This window comes from Daktulosphaira vitifoliae, unplaced genomic scaffold (assembly GCF_025091365.1).
Source record: "Daktulosphaira vitifoliae isolate Bord-2020 unplaced genomic scaffold, ASM2509136v1 Scaffold_3, whole genome shotgun sequence".
Taxonomy (NCBI): domain Eukaryota; kingdom Metazoa; phylum Arthropoda; class Insecta; order Hemiptera; family Phylloxeridae; genus Daktulosphaira; species Daktulosphaira vitifoliae.
In genome coordinates this window covers 23,538,755-23,553,493 of record NW_026099574.1, presented here as the reverse complement: position 1 = coordinate 23,553,493, position 14,739 = coordinate 23,538,755, and the positions used below count along the sequence as shown (strand labels likewise).

Here is a 14,739-nt window from a genome sequence, read left to right as displayed (position 1 = left end):
GCATCTATCTTTAAATTAAAAAACCCAGCACAGTGGGTCGCGGCACAGTGGTGACGTGGCATAGTTGGATCAAGTATAATGATATCTGACAGTGATTAAAATCACTATCAAAAATAAACGCTTCGATGCAAATCTTTAGATAGTGTTTAATTTTAAAAAAATTGGTGTTTTATTCCCAAAGCTACTTGATCTGCTGGTTCCTTATTAATATCTCGATTAAGATAAAGTATGTCAAATGAAAAAAGGTTTATTAAAAAATATTATTTCTCATAAAAAAATTGTGTGGATCCATAAACTTTTCAATAAGTTATAACATTATAAAGTTAAATATAATATAAATAATAAAATCGAAAATGTTCACACAAAAATAGCATTCGGTAGCCGTTTTCACCATGAAGACAAGTCCAGAGGTCAAATTTTTTTTTTTCAAATTAAAGTATATTACATTAGCTTTAATTTAAGATATATATAAAAGTGTCAGACCTTCCGGAACATTTTCAAAAGTTAAGTTGAAAAAGTTAATTTTTTGTGAAAAAGTTGTCATTTTAAATCCCCCCCTGTGGGCAGAAAAAAGGTCAAATTTACAAAAAAAATATACTAAATGATAGGTAAAGATNTTTTGTTCTTACGATTTTTTTTTTATTCAATTAAACCGTTTGATTTATTATGGGATAAAAATTGTATTTAAAACAAAAAGTTATTATTATTCACATAACTATTACTATAGTAGCAATCAATACAAATTTTCAACAATGGTATCCGACAATTTACGATAGTTAACTTGCGTAAATAAATATGTGAATATTAATGTGAATCAGTGAAGATGAAATTTTCGTATGCTGGGATAAATTGTCAATAAAATCTAATTCATATAAGAAAATCAAAAAATGAAAACCTTTAGTTTTCTATAAAAAATACCACTACCATAAAAAAGTGAGAAAAAAAAAAAAAAAAAAAAAAAAAAAAAAACACATCATAGTAAAACCAATACCTTCTCAGCTTCGCATCGAAGCTAAAAGTCAATTATTTTAAATAAAAAAATATGAAATGGTTAATTAATTTTTTTATTCAGTAGGGGTTATCTATAGCCAGATGCCCTTCCTTCAAACATGTGTGGCATCCTACAAACAAACAAAAATAACTATATTAGTTAAAACACTTAAGTATAAATACTATAATATAATATTATTATTTTATATATCCCAAAGAAGTATTGTATTCTTTGAAAAAAAAGGTACAATAGTAGGTGCACTTGAGTGTTTCTTATTTAGGTTATTTTTAAAAAACTTTGCTCCTGGAATTTTTATTTTTTCTTCGTGATAATTAAAAATTATTCACAAAATTTTGGGGTCCTATCTTGATTTTTACTGTGGCAGTAAAATATTGAAGTATTCCTATTTATATAAAATGTCTAAATGAACGTTGGAAAAAAAATTGGAAAAATATGAAACATATGTCAATTAATTGGAAAGTTAAGCACTAAAAATATGCTCAAGCAACGTATTTTGCATGCGCAAGGCGTATATGTAGTTAAATGTGGTCAATTTAACGCAAATTTTGTTATTTTTAATTAGCAATTATTTTAACGTATATTATAAGTAGTTTTTAATTAAATTTATCAATAAAATAAAAAGTAATACTATTACTTTGTACAATATATTTGTAGTAATAACTGTGGTATAATATTTTTTTTGTCTTTCAAGTTTTTAGACTACTTTAGACTCCAAATGCCAGCAACTACCTTTCCTGATTTTTTGGATCCATCTGTATATATTACAAATCCTCCTTTCTCAGTCAGGTGGTTAATATTTCATTATCTACGTGTAATGATTTCCACTTTGTAAGAAATGTTATTCTTAAGAACCAGTTTGGTATAGTCCACAGTGTGGTCAATGCTTTTTTGCGTCTTGACTCAACATGTGATTCCATTTTAGATTACTATCTAATATAATACCCAAGTATTTTACTTCCGATTTCAAGCTAATTTCTTGTCCATCTTACCTAAGATAGGTCTCTTTAATTGGAATTTTTCTAATGAAAATCCCACTCTACATCTGCCTACAGAGAGGTTAAAAATAACAACTTTTGTATAAAAAGTTAACTTTTAAAAATGATTTAGAAATTCTGAAACCTTAAATTAAAACAAATATAATACAAGTTATGATAAAAAAAAAATGTCTTCAGATATATTTTGTATCAACATCAAAGTAATAAAAAAGTAAAATTTTTTTGTATATATTACATTATTTAAAGAGTACAAATGTTTTAAAAAAATCTGCTTTTATTGTTTCCTGTATAGCTTCAAAATTGTCAGATCGACAGTATTCCTACAAGTGTTACTTGTTTATTTTATAGAACAAAATTCTAAATACCTAATATGAAAAATATAAAAAGAAAAATGAATCATGTATAATTAAAACATATAAACATAGGAAAAATTTTAAATATTTTGTTTATTAATTAAGTCATATGTATTATGGAATTATATTTATTCCTGAAAAGTACAATAAAAAGTGAATATTGGATCCCACTGAAAGAACACATGTAGGGTTCAGAATTATAGTTATATTTAAATAATTAACTATCCAGGCTGTCTTTTTAAATATGATATCTTGTTATTAAAAAATGTTTGAAATAAACTACACATATAAGATTTTACAAACAAATTTTTTTATATGTATCAAAAAAACGATATCAAACCTTAAAATCATAAGACAAATTCTTAAAATGTAATCATTTGTATGAATGAATATTATTACTCGAGAAAACTATTAAGAATAAAAGGAACATGTATAATTTTTTATTAATATTAAAGTATAAATTACAGTTTAAATTTACACAGTCACATATAAGTATTATGAAATAAAAATCAAATTATTTTTTAATTACTAAAGTAAGTTATTTTAGAAATAACCAAATCACAAAAAATATTTTTAAGTATAATACATACATTTATAAATACAACTTTTTTCAAAGGAATGTTGTGATTTTAAAATTAAGTAAATATAATTAATTTTAAGTAACACAATATAATTACTAGACAGCATATATTTATAATACTTCAAAAAAAATTTTCTGTATTCAAGTAAGTATAACTTATTGTGTTCATAATAACAAAGATTAATTAAAATTTGTTTAATCTTCAACTATTTTTCATGAATACCACCTGGATTTTTGTAAATCAATCTGACCTTCTAATGTTTTTGCTAAATTTATTATAAGAAGCTAAAAAAGAAATGAAAAATTATGATTTAAACAAATATAAATAAAAACAATTAATTGTACTTGTGATAATGCTACTCCTAAAGCTACACCAGCAATGGTATATAAATTTCTTTCAGCCCATATGCGAATAACTTCAATACAACCACTTGTCCAAACTCTTTTACTAGCTTCAGCAACCTGATATCAATAAAATAAATGTACTTATAGCATGGCCATGAACCTGAATTTATTTCAAATATTTTAGAATATTTGATATATAACCAATAAATCTATTACCATTAATTGGTAATGGGTTTTAATGTTTACTAGAGAATTATTATAATATTGGGTATAGTAGTTAATTCAGTTTTAGACCTTATAGACTATAGACTTATAGTTTTATATTTTATGGGTTTAATTATTTATTTTTTATTAATTTAGTGAATTTTTATAATTTGATATTACAAAAATTCATAATTGTATTAATCAAAACTCAATAAATATATTCTTGGCAAAATTGCTTGAAACATTTTAATCTAAGAATAAAAAGTATATATAGGAAAAATAAGATTTATTTTTATTTATCAAATAATTAAATAAATTTAATTCATGAATCATACAATTGTAAATATAGAATATATAATAACTTACAGAACTATCTTGAGCTCCATAACCACACATAACATTCACAAGTCCTTTCTAAACATTAAATAAATAATTTATTTAAAAATAAGTACATTTAATGCACAAATCATAACTTTTAATAGTTCACTACAATAAATGTTTTATTTAAGAAAAAAAAAATACCGAAATATCAGTAGCATTGATACAACATGAATAAGGTACACCACATTTCTCAACACTGGGAGAGGTACAATTGAAATATTCATTTTTTGACCAATCTATATAGCCTTCTGAACTTAGTCCACAACATTGAAACTAAAAAATAAAAAAAAAAATTTATTTAAGGAAAGATAGTGATGAATAGACCAGGGTAATCAGTATAAATTGAAATTTAATAGTTATTAAAATATTTATCATAAAATACTTCAGTGTAAGTAATGTGTGATTAAGGGACATTGATCCCTCAATCACTCTCTCTTTAAATAAATATGAAGTAGGTACTAATTTGTATAATAACCTTCATAGAAAAATTATTGTAAAACAATAGATATATATATTTTTTGAATTTTAGAATTTTTTTTATAAAAATCATACTTTTTCTTCAACATCCATATACATAAAGAAGGGATCAAGAATCTCAATTTTTTTTTTTATGTGAAGTGTACTGAGTGATTCATTTTTACACTATCTAGTCAATTTCTTATAAAACAAATTTTTTGACTTTTGTTAGTTACATTTATATCTGTTAAAAATCTATTTTAGTCACATTGAAGCACTATATAAGAAATTGCTACAAATGTTGACTTTCTATAGTAAAAATTTCAACTTTTGTAATTTTACCGAAAACCAACATAAAATTAGCTTTGAAAAATCCCTTTTTAGCTTCGATGCAAAACTGAGAAGGTATTAATTTTACTATGATGTTTTGTGTCTGTTACCAATTACTCTCAGCTTTCACTGGACCGATTTTGATGAACATAATATCAAAAGATCACAAGTCGTTTCTAGTCACACATTACCCTCAAAATTGAAAAAAAATTTCCTCATTCCCTGTAAATAGAGGAAATAACCCAAAAATTACAATTTTAAATATGTGTATTTTTTTAAACTTTTAGTTTTGATGTGAAGCTGAGAAGATATTAATGTTACTATGATGTGTTTTTTTTTATGTCTGTCACGACTTTTTCTTAGTTCTCACCGGACCTATTTCTTTCAATGATATGTCAAAATATCACAAATTGTATTTAGTTGAAGACATTGTCTTAAAAATTGAAAATTTTCCCTCATTCCTTGTAAATAAGGAAAATCTCCAAAAAAATTAGGTTGTTGAAACAAATATTTTTTTTAATTATAGTAAGTAACATAAGTTTTAATTTAACATATATTTAAAAGACGCAGTATTTAAATTTTCAAAAGTTAAGTTGAAAAAGTTTTACTTTTAATAAGTATGTTTCAAAGTATCCACTGTATAAGGGGAAATTGTTCGATTAACAAAAAAAGTATGTCAGACAAAATGTAAGAGTATATAAAGTATTTAGAAACAAAAATTCGTGTTGATCCATACATTTTTCAAAAATTCATGGCAATTTAAGGTTTAAAACATAAAATCGAAAATTTTAACATAAAAATAATATTTTTAACTTAAGTAGTCATTTTTATGTAGAAGATAAGTTGTCGGGACAAATTTTTTTTAAATAAAACTGCTATAACTTTTTGAAAAATGAATGAATAAAACAAAATTTTTTTATAGATACCTTAGGTATTTACCTATTATTTGGTATATTTTTTTGAAAATCTGACCCTTTACCTACCCACAGGGAGGGTTTCAAAATGGTACTGTTTTTACTAAAAATTAACTTTTTCAGCTTAATTTTTGAAAATATTCCAGAAATACTGACACTTTTATATAGATCTTAAATTAAAGCTTATGTAATATACTTTAATTTGAAAAAAAATGTTGAACTCTGGATTGTCTTCATGCTGAAAATAGCTACCGTATTTAAAAAGTTGCTATTTTTTTGTGTTAAAATACTCAATTTTTTATTTTATTCAAAATTTGTTTGATTTTTATTACTGTAGTCTACTCTCATGAAAAGTAATTTCTTATTCATATTAAAATTATTTTATTACATGATATTTTTTCTTGTGCCTGTTCCTTTTTTTTTAGCTTATACTTGACAACATTCTTTCAAAGATACGTGAAATTATTAAAATTTGTATCTAGTTGAAGATAATACCCTTAAAAATTGAAAAAATTTCTAATTAAAAAGTTACTTAGCTCACATTCTCCATATAGACAATTAAAATCTAAATTACTAATGTTTTTTATTTTCGAATCAGGTTTGATAGGATAGCAGGTTGCAACTACAAAGTTAAAATATATTTACTTTATTACTTTCAATTTTTTAATTACATATCTAATTTTACTGTTTAAATCAATTCTAAAAAAAAAAAAAATAATTTTTGGTTTCATCTAAATATTTTAATTGTAGGATCTTTTTAAATACCAAGAGTTACATAGAAATGATTTCTATTAAAATTATTTATTACGATAAAAATGCAGAAAAAATATTTATTTCAATAAAATATTCAGGTTTTCTCATAAATTTAGCATAAATAGTAAATATACAATTTCCTGACAGCATATTAATCTTAATAATACCATTTTTTTAACTCTCATAAAATTTTCTATTAAATGATGTCAATTTCAAATTTGCAAGTTACAAAAAGTTATAGTAAAAAGTTCAACCTATTTTTATTAATTATTATTATTAATATTTATTTTTATTAACTTTCATAAAATTAACTTTACAGGACCAAAAAAATAGTGAAATAAAGTAATAGAAGTTGATGTTGTTTTTGGAATAATTCACTAATTTTTTAAAATTAAACACAATTTACAGTTTTGCATTGAACCCTTTCTTATAATAGGAATTTTAATCACTTGCAGAAATCATCTGTACTTGTCCTAACTATGCCACATCTACACTGTCCCATGACCCCACTATGCTACCGGTATTTAAATGAAAATATACATACTTAAATTGAGCATACAATAGAAAATAAAAAATTAACTGTTCAATAACAACTTTAGAACCAGTAATTCAGGAATTATACATATTTTTCTACTTGGATGAAAGAAGTAGTGCAGCAGAGAAATTTATTATGATAAAAATAACATAATCCACACCTCACATTAGTCAATATTTTTAATTGTTAATAACTCCTTAAATACTAGTCCAAAATATGTCATCAACCAGTAATTTTTTTAATTACATTATTTTTTATTTCATAAGCTAATTAAATATTTATGTTTGGTCTGATGTCGATTTTAAGGAAAAGTTTGGTTTGATTATAGTTTATTTCAAAAATAAAGGTTCTTTAAATCTCTACTTCATTAGATATGATTGTTAATAGTATTTTAACTTAAAGTTAATTTTAAAAGAAAGCCTTACTTCTTTTTGAGCAAAATCAATCAAGTTTTGTAAATCTGGATCATCTCGATAAGTATGAATTATTTTGTCAGTAAATGATTCTTCTAACGTAGCTTGCATATTATGGGGAAAAACAAAACCGAGAATTGCTATACCCATTTCAAATAAAAAGAATATGAGTAAGCATAATGAATACTGAAAAATTATAAAATATTATTTTTAAGTTTTAAGTAATATCATAAAAACTATAGTTTAGATTTGGAGCCAATAAAATCGTACAATAAAAAATATGTATTTTTATGAATGATGAAAAAACATATTATTTAAATTATATAAAACTATAAAATTATATTATGTACAAGAACATAAAACTGAAACGTAAAATAATACAATTGCATTATATTACATATAATAATTTTAAGGTAAATGTTTTACATATTGTTCTTAAATAGTTTGTCCAGTAGTGTTATTTAATTTTATAAAAGTCACCAACTTCTTATTAATACAAATTCAAGGTTAAATAAAAGTTATAGAAATTTTTGTTACAAAAATTAATCAGTCAATATTTAATTGACTGATAAAATAAATAAATAAATAATAAACAGTCAAGCCCTGAATTTTATTTTTAAAAAGCACACTATTTGTTTAATCAAGACGATTTTTCTGAAATTCTAATATGTTTTTACATATTTAGTAAGTTAAAATTTTCTTACAAACATTTAGATGCAACAATTTAAGTGCAGGGTGATTGATTTATTGTTGATTACTAAATTTCTCCTAAAATAGTAACTAAACAATTTTTTTTTGACTTTGTTTAACTAGTTTTTATTTTTGATGTTTACTAAAGAACTACTATAATATTAGGAATTTTTGTTAATTCTGGGTTTCAACCTTATAGACTATATAGACTCATAGTCTTACATTTTATAGGTTTAATTATTTATTTTATTTAAGCAGTGAAATATTTTTAGGTCTATCCCTTATAAGGTAACTAAATATATTTTTTAAAAGAAAAATATATATACTTATATAATTTATAAAATAGAACATAAAAAATAACCATTCAATAACAACTTTTGAACCAATAAATCAAGAGTTATAAATATTTTTCTACCTGGATGAAAGACATAGTGTAGCAGAGAAATGCAAAATAATATAACCCGCATCTCACATCCAGTCAATACTTATAGTTGTTAACAACTCCTGAAATATTGGTTAAAAAATTATTATTGACCAGTCATTTTCTTAATTAACCTTTTTTTCTATTTTATAAGTTAGTTAAATATGTATGTTACCATTTAAAGAAAACATAGGTATCCTTATAAGAGATAAAAGGTAGACCTAAAAATTTTTTACTACTTTTAAGTCAAGAAATAAATAAAACAAAACAAAATCAGTCATTTTTTTTCAAAATTATTATTTTATTAAAGAAATATTTAGTGGTGAATAATAAATCAATCACCCTGTATACAATACCACATGAAGATAATCACTGTATAGAAGCTTATCTGCAAGATTAAAATAAGTTTTAAAAAAATTATTTTGGTCCTAAATAAGGTATATAAAAACTAAACAAAATATTGCTACATACAGATATACTATTGTATTATAATAGTATTCAAATTTATTATTACTAAACCACTGAATATATTCTAATGTGTCATCTAGTTAGCTGGCAAATCTCAGAGCAAGGTACTAAAACTTAAAATTCTAGGTATTAGTTGTTTAATTCAGTAAATTTATTGTTTAGTAATGTCTTTAGTTGAAGAATTAGAGTAGAAAAAAAACAAATATTTCTTAATATATCATTTATTAATATTAAAATTAAAAACATATTTTAGAGTTTTTTAAAATCACACTAAAATTTATCATAAATAAGTTTAAAATGAGGCATCTAAATCATTAAACAATTTGTTCACGTTATGTATTTACACAAGTTAATTTTGGAAGAAAATAGTTAAAATAAAAAAGTTCAATTTTTTTGATAAGTTTTTCAAGAAACAATTCATCTCTTATAATAGTGACAGTTATACAATCACGTTTGGTACAAATAAATAAATCACACAATTCTAATCCAGTACAATATAATTGAATTTGACATTGAGTATAGTAACAATGATTTTTCTTTAAAGAAATGATACTATTTTCTTTATCATAATGTAAATATGGAATATTTATTTGTTTTTTTTCATCAAATAACAAACTATCTTTACAATTATAAGGACATTTTATTTCTAATAGTTTCTCAACTTTACCATTTTGAATAACAATACCATCAGGACTAGCACAAATCCAGGGCTGTTTCTGATGTATAACTAAACCACATTTAATAACTTGTACATTATTTATAAGTGAATACTTTTTAAGAGCAAAATCTTCCATTTCTATTCCATAATTTACATACTTTAATCCTTTGCCAATCATTTTTTTATCTTTAATGAATCTTAATGCTAAATCTTCATTCCTGGCTCGTCTTGTTTTTATTTGATGAGCTTTAGAACTAGCTGATATCCTAGTTTGCCTATACAATCTCCAAGCACTATTATTACTCTGATTAATTGTGCTATACATCAAATTCAAAATTTGATCTCTATTTATAGCAATACAATCATTGTAAAACTTAATTTGTTTAAACTCTAATGGTCTAGAATTGGTTGTGTAATAATTTCTTAAATGTTGTAAGTTAAGAATTTCATCATAGATATCAAGTTGTTGAAAAACACTTTCATTTTTATTTTTTTCAATGTAAGATTTATTTATGTTTTGCAAATTTAGTGCATTAATATTTTTGTCATTATATTTTTTTGAAAAATAGTCAATTAAATACTTGAATGAAAACTGAAAGAAAATAAGTAAATGCATTGTGTTTTAACATCCATAAATAACTAATACTTTAAATTAATAAAAGCAAAAAAAAAATACTTAAAGTTATTTATAAAGAATGTGAGATATATAATAGTCATTTATTGTTAATTGATAATTAAAGTAATTAATTGATAATATCACAGAATAATATTGAATCAACTTACTTTATTTCTAATAGTTAAAAAGTAAAACATCATTTAAATAGTTTTATTAAGTTATTACAGATATAGTTAAAAAATTATTTAAAAAAGTAATAAACTGTCTAGACTTAATACATTTAAGTTAAACACTTAATAACAATGAACACCAAGGTGATACTTTTATAAATATAATTGTACTACTAATACAAATTACTTTAACAACTTTATCATTTTGCCAAATTTAAACTAAAACCTTCAAGTAGAAGAATGAGTTATAAATAATATATAAATGATAGCTAATTATAGTTTTCATTTAAATAATATTCAGTTTAAACTAGAAGATGACAACATTTTTCACATATATGTTAATTGTATAATTAATTTTCTCTGGAAATAATTTAGAAGTTTAATACTACCTGATTGAGTAGGTTAGAATCAAAACTAACTAAAAAAATTTCTATAAAAATACAAAATTGTTGTAAAAAGGGTTTTTTAACATAGGATACTTCTACAATATAAAAATAACTTTCATGCTTAATAATTCAGAATTTTCATTCTAGCCAACTCAATTAATATGTGTTGTTAAAGTATAATAGAGGATATGTATAATGGCACTTGTACCAGGGTAAAAAGTGTGGGAAGAGTAACTGAAGGTTTTAGGGTAAGAGTAGGAGTGCATCAGGATTCTGCTTTAAGAAATACAAGGAGAGGTACAGTGGTGTATGTTGTTTACTGACGATATAGTGTTAATAGGAGGAAATTAATCAAAGGTTAAAAGTATGGAGATCAGCTCATAAGAAAATGGTTTAAGAATAAGTAGGAGTAAGATAGAGTATATAGAGTACGAGATTGATAAAGGAGAACACGAGGTAGGTGAAATAAGGAGATCAGTGACAATAAGCAAGGACATGATTGGAGAGGTGGAAAGTTTCAAGTATTTAGGATCAGTTGTGCAAAAGAGCGGTGGTATTGATGAGAATATAAGACACAGGATTAAGTGCGGGTGGTTGAAGTGGAGAGAAGTGTCTGGTGTCTTATGCGATAAAAGAATTCCAATGAGGCTGAAAGGTAAATTCTAAAAGACTGTAGTGAGACCAGCTATGATGTATGGTTGTCAGAGTGTTGGGCAGTTGATAAGAAAGTAGAGTAGAGAATGAGTTAGCAGAGATGAGAATGCTTAGATGGATGAGTGGAGTGGCTAAAAAAGATAGGATAATGAATGATGAATTGTGGATAAGATGAGAGAAAATAGACTTAGATGGTTTGGTCATGTTATGAGAAGAGAATAATCGGAAGCCGTAAGAACAGTTGTAAGAATGAATGTTGAAGGAAGAAGAGGTAGAGGAAGAGATGGAGAGATGTTATTGAATGTGATATGAAGACATCTGATGTGAGTGTAAATTATGTAGGAGATTGTGTCAAGTTGAAGTTTAGGATAAGGGAGGCCGACCCCAAGTAGTCGAGATTAAGGCGAGAAAGAATAATGCATATTATTTTAGAATTTTGACTCTAGCCTACTCAATTATTACATGTTGTTAAAGTATTAAAACTTCTAACGGTTAATACAATTAAATTCATTGTATGCATGTACGTTTCATTTAATTAGGGACAATTTGTTACTGTTTTACCCTTTCTTACTACTTCAAGAGTCAGAGTATTTTTAACAATATTAACATTATTATCATTCAACTAAGTAATTATAAAACAATGTAGATTTAATTGTCTTACTTAAAACACATATGTTGAGATATGAGACATTGAAATGAGAAGGCTACTTAGAACAAAAAAATTAATTATTTCAGGGAAAACAAAGTAAATACAAATTATAGTAACCTAATAAAAAAATAAAATAAAATATATGTATAACAAATAAATAACATGGAAAAGAATAAGATGTTTTTCACAAGTCAACATGTAATAGACAGTTTATTATTGTTCTGAAAAATTTAATTTTTGTGACTTAAAACTTTTTTTGTATCATTACTTCCTATGTTTTCATATTAAAGATGCATCTATATTTGTAATACTTTAATATGTACTTACTTTCAAGAAGTACAAACCCCTAATAATAATCCTAAATTCATTGAGCGACCATAATAAAAATGTCCAATATTTTTTTTCTTAAATAAATATCACTTTACTTTTAGTAATATTTTCTATAGAATCTAACTTTTGATAACTAGTTATTTATATGTATGTTCATAAACATCACAATTTTTAAGAATCTTTTTCTAAGTTAAAGATAGTCAATAAATTTTTATGAACTCATTGTTTTACCACATTTACTAACAGGATGTTTTATTCAGTGTACAATATTTTTTTCATAGTAACATTTTTACTACTTTTGACTGTTTATGATTATAAGAAAACTAGTCTACTAACAAAATAGTAGTTATTTCAATTAATAAAAGTTATAATTATATATAATAATTAACTAATTAAAAATTTTATTTTTAATTATATATTTATACTTACAAATTTAAGTAGAGTAGTATTTTCACGGAGGGCTCCAATACAACCAGCAAAGCTCACAATAAATATAATCTGCCCAGCAATAATTAAAACTAATGATATATTGAGAATTACATCCGAAAAAGTGTTAAGTTTAATTGATCCCATAGTGTTCCATTTTTCATAAAATGCAAATGTACCAGCAGCCACTAATAATCCACCAAATAACTAAATAGTAATAAATGTTGAAAATTATTAAAAGCATATACAGAATATTTTGATTGCATAAAATAATTACTTACCCAGAATAGAAAATTAAGTAAAAATATCATATATTTTACACAAGGACTAACATATGTAAAGTTACTAACACGTCTTCTATGCATTGCAACAGGCATGTCACACGAATTAATTATTATTAATATCCAATTTTAACTTGACTAACAATAACTAACGGATATTAAATTAACACACATAAGTAGATATTTATTAGAAAAATTTCACCAAGTATAAACTACTTTGAATAATATTACTTTTAGTAATATATTATGAACAAAAAGGTTTTAAAATAATGTACACAAAATAATAGCAATCAATAAAGTAATCTTCAAATTGTTACTCATACAATTAATAATTAGTGGTATAGCAGTTTTAAAAACAAATTTAGATATTTGTCTTCTTTGTATAATTGTAATATTAATAATAATAACAATACTGTTCTTCCTAAAAATATATATGTATCACAATTATAGATAGAATGTTTACGAAGCTTGATTATACAGTAGCAAAGTTTCCTATCAAAATAACATATAAACTCTCTGCATATTAACGCTCCTGGCGGTCGTATGACTAAATCACTCAGAAATATATCGCTGGTTATTTCTCATGTAAAATATTTCGACTTGGTAATCACTAATAAACATTAATAATTTATTAGTATTTTTTTTTATTAATGTTTATATTGAAATAATTTTTAACCTAGTTAATTAAGATTAAATTTTTTATTATAATTGATAGAGATACTAAAATTAATTAAATTCTAGTTTTGATAATCTTTGGTGAGATTCATTAAATTTTTTATATATTATTTAAATTTGAGCTAGAACAAATTTTTGTTCTAACATCTGACATTTAGTTTGATGAAAATCAAGTTTCATCGGGTTTTGGTTGGGTTAAATTTTCATCCGTTTTTTTGAAGTCTTTTATTTTTAGTTAAAAAGAATGAATTTGGTTTAATAATTTTTTAGTTACTAGTTATTTTTTGTTATTAGCTTTTTAATAGGATAGTTGGATTTTTATTGAATGCAACACTAATAAATGCAATGAGTGCATCTAACTTTTTCAAAGTAACTTTTAAATGTTTAAGATTTTTTATATTTTGAATTTGATTTTTTATACTTATGACTTTGTCTTTAAATTTTTCATATACTTCTATGGTTTTACAAATTATTTTTTGTTTTCCAATTCTTTGAGGTCTTTATACTTTTGATAAGTTTGAATGTCAACTTAATAATCATGTCACGAGCAAAATATGTTATGAGGAACTAATTTTTTTAGTTATGTCAACTAAAACTGTCATGAACGTTTTAAAATTTATTAAGCCAGCCACAGCTATTATAGCAGTAAACATTACCATATAAACTGATATAGTTTTTAAATTAGTAAATAGGTTAAGAAACCTCCTTTGGGGAGGGCAAAATTTATGGCCTTGTAAAGCATTAAAAAAAGTGATAATAATAACACTAATCGTGATTTGTACCAAGTCTGATGAATTGATAACCTTTGTGACTTATCATTATAATGATCAGTTTCTATCCACTACGCTAGGCGTATTTTATATAACCCTATTTGTAATTTTTCATTCAAAAGAAAATTAATCATGAGCTCGAGTGAAAAACATGTTTTAGAATATAAAACTTTAAAAACTGAGTAGGGACCGAGAAAATATATGTAAAATAGCAAAAGGCGCCATTACTTCAAAATTTTCCCTTCTATGAGAAATATATATCAAAACTAGATTG

General features: G+C 24.0%; 1 protein-coding gene across 2 annotated transcripts; it reads right to left on the bottom strand.

Moving 5' to 3' along the window:
- Positions 1-2,778: 2,778 nt before the first annotated feature.
- LOC126903263 (tetraspanin-33-like) lies at positions 2,779-13,503 on the bottom strand. Of its 2 annotated transcripts, XM_050681362.1 has the most exons (7): positions 13,021-13,392; positions 12,743-12,946; positions 7,284-7,457; positions 4,012-4,143; positions 3,856-3,903; positions 3,286-3,402; positions 2,779-3,225 (listed from the first exon to the last, which is right to left on the bottom strand). In XM_050681362.1, exons 1-7 carry the CDS (start codon positions 13,114-13,116, stop codon positions 3,154-3,156), a joined length of 843 nt encoding a protein of 280 aa, XP_050537319.1. In that variant the 5' UTR covers positions 13,117-13,392; the 3' UTR covers positions 2,779-3,153. The 2 variants fall into 2 exon arrangements, with proteins under 2 accessions (XP_050537319.1, XP_050537318.1); XM_050681361.1 differs by lacking the exons at positions 2,779-3,225; positions 3,286-3,402; positions 3,856-3,903; positions 4,012-4,143; positions 7,284-7,457 and adding an exon at positions 9,134-10,100 and having other exon boundaries at positions 13,021-13,503.
- Between the last annotated feature and the right edge of the window lie 1,236 nt (positions 13,504-14,739).